The sequence below is a fragment of the Podarcis gaigeae genome (genome assembly GCF_964106915.1).
Source record: "Podarcis gaigeae genome assembly, chromosome: 16".
Classification (NCBI taxonomy): domain Eukaryota; kingdom Metazoa; phylum Chordata; class Lepidosauria; order Squamata; family Lacertidae; genus Podarcis; species Podarcis gaigeae.
Window position 1 is genome coordinate 1,150,202 of NC_139693.1, and position 15,881 is coordinate 1,166,082.

The window sequence follows — 15,881 nt, forward strand, 5'->3', positions numbered from 1 at the left end:
TACTGTTCTTATGAGCCATCAAACCTTAGAAATACAGCTTTTCCTGAGGTTTTCCACAATTTTGACCACTTGTGTAATGAGCATCCCCTTCATCATATGTCAAATGCAGAAAAATATTCATTACAGATATATGATACGGTTTTTACACACACACACACACACACACACACACACACACACACACACACACTTCCTTACAGAATGTCATCAAAGAGTTCAGTTGTAGGAGGTTCATTGAAGGCTATGCTTGAAGTTATATAGATTTGAGACATAATGCCAGCAATAACAACATCTCCAGACTGGAAATATTTGTGAAGAATAGGAAGAGGGTCGCTGATGGAACACGGAGCAACAGCAGCCTTGCACTCATCTGGAGGGAGCAGCACTGACGCCAATATCATGGAAAGTACCATCCTGCACAGAGCATTGTAGGAGCAAGAGGAATTTTTAAGGCGACAATTCATCTCTTTGCCCATTGTCATCTGAGAAAAGGAAGCTTGCACACAGTCTGAGGCAGCAGCAGAAATACCAAGATTGCAAATATTACCATGTTGCAGGGAATTTTGTAGGCAACAATTCATCTCTTTGCCCATTGTCATCTGAGTGATACTGAGCAGCAAAGTCTCACTGGGATGGTTATGAAAGCCAGATTTTTGCAGGGAAAAGAATCAGTGATCAGTCTGATAGAGTCCTTGGTGTAAGGCCAAGCTTTGAACATCACAGGAGATATTAATAGTATCTGCAAGTCTTGATTCATCGTTTTCATGCAGCTACTGGAACTCCCCAGAGAGTCAACGGAATGATTGTGATTACTTTGATAATTACAGGAGACTTACTCAGCTTTGCTGGTTTGTTGCTTCTTGGTGAGGTAGTGTGTGTGGGGGGGACATGATTATTACATCATAGCCAAAGTCTCAGCTGGTCTTCCTTAGTAGGGAGAGCAATAAGAGTTTATGGAGACTCAGCAAAAAAATCAGCCCATTGTATTAACAAAAAATTTCATTACATTAACTAACACCATATGGACAGACAATATTTCACAGTTGAGAGCCAATGAGATGTAATGGTTAGAGTGTTGGACTAGGACATGGGAGACCCAATTTATTACAGTGGTACATCGGGTTACAAACACTTCGGGTTACAGACTCCGCTAACCCAGAAGTAGTACCCCGGGTTAAGAACTTTGCCCCAGGATGAGAACAGAAATTGTGTGATGGCAGTGTGGTGGCAGAGGGAGGCCCCATTAGCCAAAGTGGTACCTCAGGTTAAGAACGGTTTCAGTTTAAGAATGGATGTCCAGAATGAAGTAAGTTTGTAACCAGAGCTACCACTGTACATCCAATCCAGCTACTAATTCCCCATTTGTATCTGTCCTACATGGAGAAGATAAATTCAAAGAATCTGGGTCTCATTTGTAGGCAGAGCAGGACCAGTGGGTAATAAATGCCATTCAATTGTTTTAAAGCAAAACTTGGAAATGTGGCAACTTCACATTGTGAAGCCAGATGGATATGTACATACATGTGTATCCACAGACGCATGTGTATCCATACATGTACATACATGTGTATCTACAGCTGAATGATGACGGAAAGGATTAAAAATGCAACCTCTTAATTGTCCATAATGTTCTGCCATGTTATACAGGCTTTTGCAGCTACATTCTGAGATCAGCAGCCTTTCTTGATTACATATATATATATATATATATATATGCAGGTTTTGGTGTCCTCGGGTGTCTTCCCGTGTAAAAGTTGGGGTGTCTAGGCGACGTTTCGACGAGGTCTCACTCGTCATCTTCAGGCTGGTGCTTTCGGCTTCTTGTTACTGGAACAGAGCGGGATCTCAATGTTTGAGTTCCTATAAATACTGTAGAGGGGGTGTGGTGTCTAGCCTCCAATGTTCTGGGCAGAGAGGAAGTTCCCAGGCTAGTGTGCCTTTTCTTCTTTTGTTCCTTAATTACTTGAGAGATACCTTGAGTGATTTCTTGAGTGATATCCTGAGTACCACTTAGGTGGGTCATTAGGTGTGGATTAGTTGCTAAAGTCTTTGTGTCTTGACCTCTTGAACTTTGTGAAGAGTTTTCCTGAGAAGATGGCTGTATTGCACTTAGTTGTGCTTTGGCTTGGCTTCGTGTATAGGGGCGAGCTGTGGTTTTGTGGCTTGTGTCAGCCAGATCTGTGTAGGGATTGCAGGGGGGTGCAGCATCCGGAGGTGCCACCATGGATTGGCTACTGGATGGTGTCAGTAATTCATCTGTGGAGAGGGTCTGGGTTTGGGTCTGGTGTGGTTGATTGGTGTTGGCGTTCTGTGTGCCTCTGGATCTGGTGTCAGTTTTTGTGGGGAGGGCTAATTTCCAGATGTCTGGCAAGCGGGATGTGTCGTCACGCTTGTTCATGTTGTGAGGGTGTTTCTCTATCTCGATGGCTTCCATGATTATTCTCTTGTGGTGATGTTCCGTGTTAAAGAGCAATTTGGAATCTGCAAAATTAATTTCGTGTCCTGTTTCTTTCATGTGTTGGAAAAGAGAGGAAGTTTTTTCTTCTTTTTTGACGGCATTCTTGTGTTCTGCGATACGTGCATTTATTCGTCTGTTTGTTTGTCCAATGTACGTGGCTGGGCAGACTTTGCAGGGTATTTCATAGATCCCTTGGTTTTCCAACTGGATTTTATCCTTGGGGTTTCTGAGGATATTGGCTATTTTTTGGTTGGTGCAAAAGGCTGTTTTGATATTGTGTTTATGGAGGATTTTGCTAATTTTATCTGTAGTGCCCTTGATATAAGGAAGGAGGGCCATGCCATTGTTTTCTTCTGTGTCTTGGTTTTTGGGGGGTGTTTCCTTTTGGATTAGCTTCGTAATCCTGTTTATATATATATATGTAACATATATATATATATATATATGTAACATATATATATGTTATACATATATATATATATATGTAACATTACATATAAATAGATACAATATAGCTTTTACCTAAATATATATAGTATAGCCTCAGCAGAAGTTACGTGTTTCACACTGATGTTATCTCCCCATGAAGGGATATACCTTTAGCACCCTATGAATGGAAGATCAGTGTATTGACAGGATAACAAATTGCCAGAACAACCTTACGGAATTAAAAATTGGTCTCAGCTTTATTGATTACAGATGTAGCTTGGAGGCTATTTCTGGGAATGAAAAAGGTTAAAAGGATAATAGTTGAGAAATACAAGGAATTACTTTCTCTGGTTTTCATCCAATAAATGCCAGCAAACAATGCAAAGATTAAAACCATCAACACAAGTTCATTCCTATTTGCTCCTCAGAATTAAGTGGTCTTTGCTGTTCAAGTCGGGCCTCAGAAGAATGATGTACAATTTGGGGGAAAAGATACAACCCAGCAAACCTGCGCTGGAGGCCAAGATGCAAAAGACCTCCACAGCCACCATCTGCTTTCCTTTGGTGCTCAGATAGGAGGGAACAAAGGACAGCCAAACGCTGCAGAACACCAACATGCTGAAGGTGATGAACTTGGCTTCGTTGAAACTGTCCGGCAACCTCTTGGCCAGGAAAGCCATAGTGAAGCTGACCATGGCCAGGAATCCCAGATAACCCAGGACAGAATAAAACATCGCGACAGAACCTTCGTTGCATTCCACAATGATTTCCTCCATCAGAGAGTTCATGTCCACATCTGGGAATGGAGGAGCCGTACAGAGCCAAGCTGCACAAATGCTGGTTTGAACGGAGCAGCAACCAAGAAGCACAGAGTTTGTGAGAGATTTCCCCACCCATTTCCTCATCCTGGATCCTGGTTTGGTGGCCATGAAAGCCAGAACCACCGTGATGGTTTTGGCCAAGACACAAGACACAGCAATGGAGAAGATGATGCCAAAAGCAGCTTGTCGTAAAGAGCAGCTGACTGGGTGAGGCTGGCCAATGAAGAGCAAGGAGCAGAGGAAGCAGAGCAAGAGGGAAAGAAGCAGAGTGTAGGTGAGGTCCCGGTTGTTGGCTTTGACAATGGGAGTGTCCCCATTCCTAGAGAAGATGCCAAGTATCCAAGCTGTGACCAGAGAAAAGACCAGAGCTGAGGAAGCTAAAATGACCCCTAAAGGTTCTGCGTAGGAAAGAAAATGTTGGCGTTTGGGGAGGCATTGATTTCTGTCCTTGTTTGGAAATCGATCATCTTGGCATTGGAAACAATAATCCATATCTGAAAAAAATGAAAAGGAAATGAGTGATATATGAGTTCCAACAAATAAGACGTTAATTAGTTGGAAAAAAGTATCAGAGATAAGTGAATATTAAAACCAGTTTGTACAATCTCATGCCATTATGCATAATCCACAATAGGCTCTATGTTTTGATGGGCCTAAGGTGCATGGGTTTTTCATCTACTCTGTCCTTCATCTGGAGTTAGTGATCCGGAACATGGACTTTGTTTGTGCCCTTAGTTGAGTTGGTCACACCCAGAGAGATCTTCATGGTGATGGAAGATTCTTGAGAACAGCCACTTTGGGCTCAGAGGCTGGACTGAGGACAGTTCTGCATAAGGAGACAGTTTTATGCTTTTTTCTGGATCACACGCCAAAAACTATGGGGTGGGGGGTTTGGAACATCTTCACCCTCCCCTAACAATGGAGCATGTGGGAAGCAGGAATTATACAAAATAGCAGGAAGCATTATACAAAGCAGGAAGCTATTTTATACAAAATAGCAGATGATGTCAGAGGTAAGTGGATAGTAACAACAGTTTGTAAAATCTCCTGCCATTATGCATAATTTGCAATAGGCTCTACATTTTCATAGGCCCGAGGTGCATGGATTGTTCATCTACTCTGTCCTTTATCTGGAGTTAGTGATCAGAAAAATTGGCTTTGGTTGTACCCTTAGCTAGAGTTGGTCACACCTAGAGAGATCTTCATGGTGATGGAAGATTCTTGAGAACAGCCACTTTGGGCTCAGAGGCTGGACTGAGGACTGTTCTGGGTAGGGAGATTATTTCATGCTCTTATCTGGCTCACACACCTAAAACTATCCATTCCTACAAGGTAGCATGTGGGAAGAGGCAGATAACAGCAGACATGTTCCACACCTATTTCCACAGATCTCACTTGCAAAAGTTCTGTATTTAGTTTCCCCAACTATCTCTTTTTTCTTCCAGATATAGATAGATAGATAGATAGATAGATAGATAGATAGATTCTTTATTGTCATTACACAAGTGCAACATTGCACAAGTGCAACGAAATTGGATGCCATCCCTTAAAAACAACAAAAGCAACACAACAACAACAACCAAACAAACCACATTCCAGCCACACCCACACCCACACCCATCAAACTCCCAGGTCACACTATCGAGTTACTGCATTTAAGAAGGCCACAGCTCTTGGATAGAAACTATTTTTCAGTCTATTTGTCCTTGACTTGATGTTTCTGTATCTCCTGCCAGAAGGCAGTAGTACAAACAGACTGTGTCCCGGGTGAGATGCATCCTGCAGGATATTGTTTGCTTTCCTAAGACAACGGGAACCGTACAGTTCTTCCAAAGATGGGAGGGGATGACCAATAATCCTTTGGGCTGTGGTTATGACCTTCTGGAGCACCTTCCTCTTCCTAGCTGTACAGCTGGAGAACCAGGCACAAATACAGTATGTGAGAATGCTCTCTATGGAGCCTCGGTAGAAGGACACCAGCAGTCTCTCACTCAGATTGTTCTTCTTTAAAAGTCTGAGGAAATAAATTCTCTGCTGGGCCTTCTTCACCAGAGCAGTGGTATTTGCGCTCCAAGTCATGCCCTGATCGATAGTCACTCCCAAAAACCTGAATTCCGCCACCCTCTCCACCCGTTCCCCGTTGATATACAAGGGCTGAATGTCCGCCTTTTTTTCCCTGTAATCCACCACCAGTTCCTTGGTCTTAGTCGTATTAAGAGCCAGATTGTTCTCTCCACACCAAGCACAAAGCCGCTCCACCTCGTCCCGATAGGCGGACTCATCCCCTCCTGAAATGAGCCCCACCACCGTAGTGTCATCAGCAAACTTGATGATTTTGTTGCTGGAATAAATGGCTGTACAATCATACGTATAGAGAGTATAGAGCAGGGGACTCAACACACAACCCTGTGGTGAGCCGGTGTTAAGGCTAAGGGCTGTGGACATATGTGACCCTACTCTAACCCTCTGAGAACGTTCTGACAAAAAGTCCAAAACCCAGAGACAGGTGGAGTTGGAGAGTCCAATCGCCTCTAGCTTGGACACCAGTCTATGGGGGAGGATAGTGTTAAAAGCAGAGCTAAAATCCACAAACAGCAGCCTCACATAACTCCCCGGCTGCTCCAGATGGAACAGAGCAGCATGGAGAGTGGTAGTGATAGTGTCTTCCGTGGATCTATTTGCCCTGTATGCAAACTGGTAGTTGTCAAAAGTTGATGGAAGACAGGAAATAATGTGACGGCGCACCAGTTTCTCAAAACACTTCATGATGATTGGAGTCAGTGCAACTGGTCTGTAGTCGTTCAGACTACTGATTGTGGATTTTTTAGGCAGAGGAACAATAGTTGACGACTTCAGGCAGGGTGGGACAATAGACTGGTGTAAGGACTTGTTGAAGATCTTAGTAAAGACCCTCGCCAGCTGATCCGCACAGCCCTTCAACACCTTTCCCGTGATGCCATCAGGTCCAGCAGCCTTCCTCGGATTCACCATCCTCAATACCTGTCTCACCTCATGCTCCTCTACAGTGAATGAGGGGCCCCTATGGGCTGGTGGCTGTAATACCGGCGTCTCAGGTGGCTCCTTCTCGAAGCGAGCAAAGAAGAAGTTAAGCTCCTCCGCCAGCAAAGGGTCACCGTCGACAGCACCAAGGTTAGGTTTGTAGTTGGTAATATGCTGAATCCCCTGCCACATCTGTCTTGTGTTGTTACTCCTTAAATTATCCTCAATCCTCTGCCTATAGACCAGTTTTGCCCGTCGAATACCCCTCTTCAAGTTTGCTCTTGCCACACTGTAAAGCTGCACCTCGCCCGACCTAAAAGCCCTGTTCCTTTCCCGCAACAGGCACTGGACCTCTCTATTCATCCAGGGTTTCTGATTGGGGTAAAACCGGATGGATTTATTTACTGTGACAGTGTCTGTGCAGTGATTGATATAGCACAGAACTGCCGCCGTGTGCTCCTCCAGGTCTGAACGATCGAAAATGTCCCAATTGGTTCTCTCAAAACAGTCCTGCAGCTGATGGATAGCACCTTCAGGCCAGATTTTAACAGTCCTTGATATTGTGGGAGCCCGTTTCCTGAGTGGGATATATGCTGGTACCAGGAACAGAGACATATGGTCGGACTGGCCCAAATGTGGCAGCTGTAAAGCCCTATAGCCGTGATTTACATTCGAATAAACTTTGTCCAGTGTCTTGTCCCCTCTTGTGGGACATTTCACATGCTGATAGAGCGTTGGGAGCACTTTTTTAAGTTCAACATGATTAAAGTCTCCCGCAATGATGTGCACAGCTTCAGGATGCTTGTCTTGCTGGCTGCTGATAAGGCTCTGCAGGCATCCCAGCGCCAAGTTGGCATTGGCATCTGGTGGCACGTACACACCAGTTAGCATAACAGCTGTAAACTCCCTAGGGAGATAGGCTGGTCTACATTTAACAGCCACATATTCCAAATCCGGTGAACAGTAACTGCCAACGGTCTTAGAATTATTGGACCAGCATTTGTTCACATATACACACAGCCCCCCTCCTCTGGTTTTTCCGAAGTCCATGCCTCGGTCATGACGATGTACCACACAGCCTTCCAACTGAATAGCCGTGTCTGGTATGGACGGTTGAAGCCATGTCTCAATGACAAATAAAACGCAGCAATATCAGTGCAGCTGCTCTTCTCTTTAGGAGTACTGAACTGCTAATAGAGGGAAAGTGTTGAAATAGATAATAGGAAGCATTATACAAAATAGCAAATGATGTCTCCTACCCATTTGATTTGAAATCATCCCATGTGGACACGAAGCACAATCATAGCAACAAAATGGCAACCCCTCCTTCTTTTTTCTGCTGTAGCCTGGCTGGCAGCGATCATTACACAAGGCAAGGGGCAGCACCTAGCCATAAAAAGAGGAGAAAATGTAGCTCTCTTGTGCCTTGTGAACAACACAGTTTTAACCAAAGAGATGAGATCAGCTGACTGATTAACGTTATTCCAGAAAGGTGTGTTGTATAAATAAACAAACTGAAGGAATATTGAATTTTTAATCTTCATAAAGATGGATGGCGGATTTCAACAGGCCAGGGAATTCAACAGACTTTGAAATACAGGGAGTTGACAAAGAAGGCAAAATAGGAAGCACATACATTAGCTTCAGAGAAGCACCACAAGAGAATAAATCTTCTTTCAAAACAAATGGGTAACTTAGCCTTCTCTTGTCTTCTGAGCTGGAAATCTCACTTGGGTCAGCATGATTTACTCCTACATTCATGTGCAAAGCATTAAAATGTTATACTGAATTCCTATATATCAGGGATGTGGCCACCTCAGGAGAAGAGAAGACTCCCTGGAAAAGACCCTGGTGTTGGGAAACATGGAGGGCGCAAGGAGAAGGGGACGACAGAGGACGAGATGGTTGGATGGTGTTCTTGAAGCTACCAGCAAACTGCGGCAGGCAGTGGAAGACAGGAGGGCCTGGCGTGCTCTGGTCCATGGGATTACGAAGAGTCGGACACAACTAAACGACTAAACGACTAAACAACAACAACATTACATTTTGTACTTTTAAACCAGAACACTAAAGGAGAAAAGATAGACTTCTCATCTCATATATGAGGGAAAATAACGTGCTAGACAAGGGTTATATGTCAACAATTTGCTTATAAATGATAAAGAATGTCTACAGTAATCTTATTATTTGTATTCGTTATAACAATACCTCATTTTTTAAAATCCAATGGTCCCACCTGATTAAACGATCTGTGCCATGTGATGGCTTCCTCATCCATGCCGAAGTCTACATTTTGTGAATCTTGTGGAACTATCTTTCCTACTTTCACACGGGAGAAGGTTTGGTTTGGAAAAGTAACCCAGTTGATAATATCAAATCCACATGCTAATTCCCCCTTCTCATCAAATGACACTAAGTCACCAGCACTGTTGTTGAAGGAGATACTTCTCAAGAATGAGTGCAGCTAGGCAGAAGAAAACAAAGGCATTTTTAAAAAATCTTTTACAAAGGAGAAATATCTATCAATATATTTCACACATTGGTAAATTGTCAAAAACTGTGCAGCCTACAAAATTTGAAGTATTTCTAGCAAGTACATCTGGCCTGCCACTTGTGTGATGGTTCAGCTCTGGGGTCCATGTGCAAAGGCAAAATGGTGCCATGTCAGGAAGCCCTGGAACTGCCCCTCCTGGAAGGTGGGTGTGCAGGGAGAGAGGGAAAACAAAATGGAGAGCAGCTCCTGGTGAGTTTTCCCTGATCTCCTTTGTTTGTTTGCTTGTTTATTTACTTTTCCACATCCAAGAGATGCTTCCACACGTCTTGACAGCCCATGTTCCTAGAGAGGCAGGGAAAGGGTACAGAGTGCCATAACTCCTTCAACTACTCCTGCAGAAGGGAAGTACAGGTTCTATCTTGATTGTGGCTCCTTCAGCTTGAAGGAAAAGGAAAACAGTTAAGCATTGAAAAGAATGTGGGGATTGTTGTAGAGGAAAGGTAAAAGCTGTAAGAGGTTGTGTGTGTATATCTATGTCTCTGTGTTTGTGTGTATTCATTCTATGGACTGTGTGACATCGCTCATTAGATCAGCCCCAAGCAATCTTTGTTCTGAACAGGAAATCTTACCTGCCAAGGTTGCAGTTTTGGAGGATCGAGCCCACCTCTGCCTGCCATCATTCTGCGTTTTGACCTGGATGAGTGCATCTGATGTAAAGTATGTGCAATGGCATAAACTGCATTATAGATACTGTAACTTTGGCCAGTCATGGTCATTTCAAAAATATGTCCAGGAAGGCTCTCCAGACTCTCATGGCCAGTGCAGGTCTTTGTGTTTTCCTTGTGCCCATTGGAAGCAGAAAATAAACAGCTGAATGCCCGTTGCCAAAAGGCCTGGAGGAACCCATCTCCATTTGGAGAGTTGGGGTTCAGGGTCTGAAGGAATTCTTTAAATCCCTGGACTTTATCTGTGTGAATTGCAAAAGACAAGGCACCATCAAAGACTTGTATATCATAATACCTTTGCATTGTTTCTGAAGAGAAAGCCCACTGGGCTGTCAAAATCCACACAGTGCCTGTAGAATTCTCGGCAATATCTTCAGCTAATGAATAAAAATATTGCATCCATTTCACAACAGTAATGGTCTCAGGTTCTGCACACAGAACTAATATGTTAACTTCTGAGGCCACCAGGAATGAGGACTTGGCCCGAATGAGTTCCAAGAAACTGATATCAACTATGCCCTGAGATACGGCTGGTAGTTTTTCATTGAAAGCTGTACAGACTCCATGCTGGGAAAGCATTGGCACTAAGCTTTGCATAAAGGTCTCTCCATTTTCATCATCGGATGCCACAATTCCTACCCATGTCCACTGGAAATGTAGAAGTAGCATGACAATCCCTGCATATTGATATTTCTCATTGGGCACCGTTCGGTAGAATGTCTGGGGCTGCAACTCCGGACTTCTCACTGGAGCTAATACGCAGTAAGCAATCTGGAGGAAGAAATCAACCCCAAAGAATTGGAGAGTCAGAGCAAATGGTTATGGTTCATCCCAAGTATCTGCTTGAAGAACAAATCCATGAGAATTTATCTACTCCATTTATGGATGCATGTTGATTTCACAGGAACATTACGCATATCTCCAGCAGTTGTTGGTGGGGAGGAGGAGCAGGGTTCTCTGACTTCTTGCAACTGGTGTTGTGCAGCTTCCTGGGAGCAGGAGGAAGACCCCTGCTGCTGCATTTGCCCAGTTCCAACCTCCCTGCTGCTTCCCAGTGACACATGGGAGACAAAGTCAGGCAAACACCAAAGCCCCTCTCCTTCAACCACTACTGCAAAACTCTCCCATGTGCTTTTGTAATAGTTTTGTAATTATTTTCCCACCTCCTTGTTCAGAAAAATGAACCAAAAACAAAAGGAAATATTGAAAACCAGGAAGATAACTATTGTACCAGAGGCAGAAATGCTTCACAGCCCCCACGCTTACTATACCTGTGGAATCTTGTAGATGCTTAAGATACTAGCCATGTGGAGGGAGATGTCAGAGTCAAGTCCCCCAATAACAGCTATCTTTTCTTTTTTCTTGTCACATATGAAGTTGGGGACAATCCTTTCTGTGATGGACAGAAGTTTCAGGGTGTTCTGATAAGTCATCCTTGCATTGATGTAGCTGTCATAGACATGGAACCCAAAGGTCATATTCGGTATGATATTAGGGCTCTCATTTATTTCTTTCACAGCAAACACCAGGGAGAGGTTATTCTGATAGTACTTCAGTACTTCACTAAAAAAGAGTTATACTATGTGTCAGAGGTATTCTCGTCCTCTCCCTGTTATGCAAATTGGTAATTTGCTGGTTGTCACTGGCAAATCCCAAAATATTAAACATATATGTGTTGTGTCTCTTGACAGTATTCAGTCAGCTTTAAGAACAGTGCATCTAAAAAACGTTTAATTTTGTGCATAACATTCATATCCTGAAATACACATAAGTAAATTAATCTCTGATCTGCAGGTGTACCATTGGTGCCTAAAATTATGGGTCTTCACAGGTGGCTAAAACAAACAGCCATTCCTACTATGTTAATTTTGCGAAGGGGGACCTGGTTTCCACACCCTTCTTTTAATTCCTTATTTCCTTTAGGCAACCAACGGACACTCATTGAATGAGAAATTGCCAAGTCAAAAATTCTGACTGGTGCCTCTCAGATAGTTAGTGCTTGACGTAGGTGGGGAGTAGAAACCAGAGCACATTGGATGGAACAGGATATATTCTTTCACAGTAACGGAGTTTCCAGCTTTCCCTCCTTCACATAAAATTATGACTATACAACAAATACTTTAGCCAATGTTAACCATACTCAGAGAAGGCCAATTAGGATTAATAGATCAGACTAACTTAGATGTATTAATTTCAATGGGTCTATTCTACATATAACTCACTTTCGATACTTTGTTTTCCAAAACCAAGTTTGCAACTGCTGTTTTTATTACCCAATATGGTTTACATTGCAAAGCAGAGAATATAACCTAAAATCTATGATATTCAGGTGTGACAGCTTCTGTGATGGTCAGATTAAATGATTGTGAATGTGAGGATCAATGTTATCTGCAAAGGAAAACCAGACGTTAATGGTGTGAAAGGAAACACAGAGGGAGGATGAGGATGAAGTTGGGAGAAAGCGGTGAGAGCCATGGGCTCAGGTGATGAGAAAGCAGAAAAGGCAGAAGATAGAAACCTCAAGAAGCGGAATAAAGCAACAAAGAAGAAGATGACCAGATCACAATGTAAAGAGAATAAAATAGATGTTTAACATTCCTACTCGAAGAAAGCCACATGGAAAATTGTCCTGAGGATGCCATCGTATGTTTGGGGTAATTGTCGCATACATGAGCTCACCAAGAGTACACTATAAAGGATATGTTTTTTTACTTACAAGAGTTCATCTATGAGCTTTGTGTTTGGGTGCTCATGGAAATCTTTTTCTTCAAATACAAAGCCAAAATAATTAAAAATCCCTCCAATGACTAGGTCCCCTCTCTGATAATTCTGGTATGGAAGCTGGAAAGGCTCCATCGTGGTGCATCCAGCAGAGTGGTCCTTGCTCTCAGTTGGAGGCAACTGTAGCCACAGGAAGAGAAGTATCTGCAGCAGAAATGTTCTGACCATCTTGGGGCCAACGGGGATGCCAAAAGTCAGATTTCTATCTTATCTACCATAAACTGCATTACAAGAAATCTCACTGAATGACTTTTGGATTATTTTGATAAAGGGAAAAAGCCAAAGATAGGATCCATGAAGACTTGCATGTTTAGAATTTCTCATCGGGACTCTAAATGACACAGGATTTATTTTTATATACACTTTCACACTCTGACATTGATTGTGTTCATGGCCTGATAAAATGTACATGGGGTTTGGCAAGATGGATGATAAAACCCAACAATTTGAGATAATTACTGGTTCCAAAGTTATCTCCTTAGAGCATTGAGCTCTGTGACTTATAGTAAGATCAAAATAATAATGCATATTTATTACTGAGTAGTAGTCTTGTGCTTTCGAGTGCCCCAGGCAAGCAAGGAGTCCAGCTGCAAACTGGATTCCCTGAAGGCAGCTTCCTGGTTTCCCAAAAACTCTTCCTCAATCACATTTCCCCCAGCTGTACATGTGTCACCAATGAAGACATGATTTTCAGCATTTTAGACCCCAAGGATGCTACCTTGTACACCAGTTAAGGGGAGGGAGGAAATGGTTAAAATAATACAGATTCCAGTTGCAGGCACAATACAGAGTGTTACATTTCCTTACAAAAGGCAGAAATGGTTAGTGTTGTGCTGTGGCCACAGTGTACCTTGATTTCAGTAAAGCTTGTGAAGAAACTGGGAAAATTTGGGTTGAATGAGGGAACTGTTAGGTAGATTGGTAGCTGGTTGACTGACCGAACCCCTTATGTTGCAGACAGGGTCATGTCCTGTGCCAGTTGTGCTCAAAAGCATTGCCACAGAATCAGTAATCAATTCACCACTGCCCTAATTGTGTCCTCACAATTTCTCCCAAAGAAGCTCTTTGGGGTTGCTCCAAATCTTTTTTATTGTTTACTTGTTAATTCTTTAATTATTTGTTTACTTGTTGATTCTTTAATTTCTAGGGATATGAGTATCCCAGATTTCTAATTGTTGTTTAGTCGTTTAGTCGTGTCCGACTCTTCGTGACCCCCTGGACCAGAGCATGCCAGGCACTCCTGTCTTCCACTGCCTCCCGCAGTTTGGTCAGATTCATGTTTGTAGCTTCGAGAACACTGTCCAACCATCTGGTCCTCTGTCGTCCCCTTCTCCTTGTGCCCTCCATCTTTCCCAGCATCAGGGTCTTTTCCAGGGAGTCTTCTCTTCTCCTGAGGTGGCCAAAGTCTTGGAGCCTCAGCTTCAGGATCTGTCCTTCCAGTGAGCACTCAGGGCTGATTTCCTTAAGGATGGAGAGGTTGGATCTTCTTGCAGTCCATGGGACTCTCAAGAGTCTCCTCCAGCACCATAATTCAAAAGCGTCAATTCTTCGGCGATCAGCCTTCTTGAAGGTCCAGCTCTCATTTCCATACATCACTACTGGGAAAACCATGGTGTTAACTATACAGACCTTTGTTGGCAAGATGATGTCTCTGCTTTTTAAGATGCTGTCTAGGTTTGCCATCGCCTTTCTCCCAAGGAGCAGGCGTCTTTTAATTTCGTGACTGCTTTCACCATCTACAGTGATCATGGAGCCCAAGAAAGTAAAATCTCTCACTACTTCCATTTCTTCCCCTTCTATTTGCCAGGAGGTGATGGGCCCAGTGGCCATTTTCTTCGTTTTTTTGATGTTGAGCTTCAGACCATATTTTGCGCTCTCCTCTTTCACCCTCATTAAAAGGTTCTTTAATTCCTCCCCACTTTCTGCCATCAAGGTTGTGTCATCTGCATATCTGAGGTTGTTGATATTTCTTCCGGCGATCTTAATTCCGGCTAGGGATTTCTAATTACATACATGTAAATAAAAAAGCAATAACAGACACCTAGAATTACAAGCATGATTCAGACTTCTGGATTATTTAAAACTGTCTTCTTATTAGCTGCTCCCTGCTGTTCAGCTCAGGCTTCAGTAAAATAACATAGCATTTGGGGATAAAGATGCAGCCCAGTAACCCACAACTGGAGGCCAAGATGGAGAAGATCTCCACAGCCACCATGTATTTGCCCTTGGTGCTCAAGTAGGTTGGAACAAAGGAGAGCCACACACTGCAAAAGACCAACATGCTGAAGGTGATGAATTTGGCTTCATTGAAACTGTCAGGCAACTTTCTAGCTAGGAAAGCCACCGTGAAGCTCACAACAGCCAGCAAACCCATGAATCCCAGGACACAATAAAACATGACAGTGGAGCCTTCATTACATTCTAGTATTATTTCTTCAGTCATTGAGTGCATGTCAACGTCTGGGAAAGGAGGAGAAGTGGCCAGCCATACGCTACAGATTGTGGCTTGAATAAGGGAGCAGGAAAGAACAATTGGGGTGCCCAGTGGCTTCCCTACCCACTTCCGCATTCGGGACCCTGGCTTGGTGGCCATGAAAGCTAGAACCACAATGGCAGTTTTGGCCAATATGCAAGAAATTGCCACTGAGAAGATCATGCCAAAAGCAGTTTGTCGAAGGAGGCAGGTGACTTCCTCAGGCTGGCCAATGAAGAGCAGAACACAAAGGAAGGAGAGCAGGAGGAAAAGGAGGAGAATATAAGTGAGGTTGCGGTTGTTGGCTTTAACTATGGGAGTATCTCTGTGCTTTGTGAATATTTGAAGCACCAAAGCTGTGATGCAGGAAAAGAAGAGGGCCAACGTGGCCAAACTGATCCCCAACGGTTCTCCATTAGACAAGAAAGTTTTGTCTTTGGGGAGGCAGCCATCCTGTTCATTGTTTGCATATTGATCTCCAGGGCATTCTAAACAGTCATCCATGTCTGGAAAAAAAAGAAATAAACATCTTATTTTTAAAAAAGTTCTTCTGTCCTGAAATTGGCACAATGCATCTAAGAGATGCTAGAATATATATGTGCTACTTCCATACTTTTTCCCCACTAGAGAAAGGAGCTTCTGATGCACAGGTAAAATTAAAGCGTGTGATTTATTCCTTACCCTTTTTGTTTGAGATCTT

At 43.2% G+C, this 15,881-nt stretch overlaps 2 protein-coding genes across 2 annotated transcripts in view; both read right to left on the minus strand.

Moving 5' to 3' along the window:
- Positions 1-15,881, minus strand: part of LOC310834447 (vomeronasal type-2 receptor 26-like) — a gene marked incomplete at both ends in the record, with an annotated part of 194,507 nt that overhangs the window by 45,554 nt on the left and 133,072 nt on the right. The gene's annotated exons all lie outside the window — the stretch shown is intronic.
- LOC310834412 (vomeronasal type-2 receptor 26-like) lies at positions 14,786-15,685 on the minus strand (the record flags this gene model as incomplete). The annotated part of the gene is made up of 1 exon (XM_083717904.1): positions 14,786-15,685. One exon carries the CDS (start codon positions 15,683-15,685, stop codon positions 14,786-14,788), a length of 900 nt encoding a protein of 299 aa, XP_083574030.1.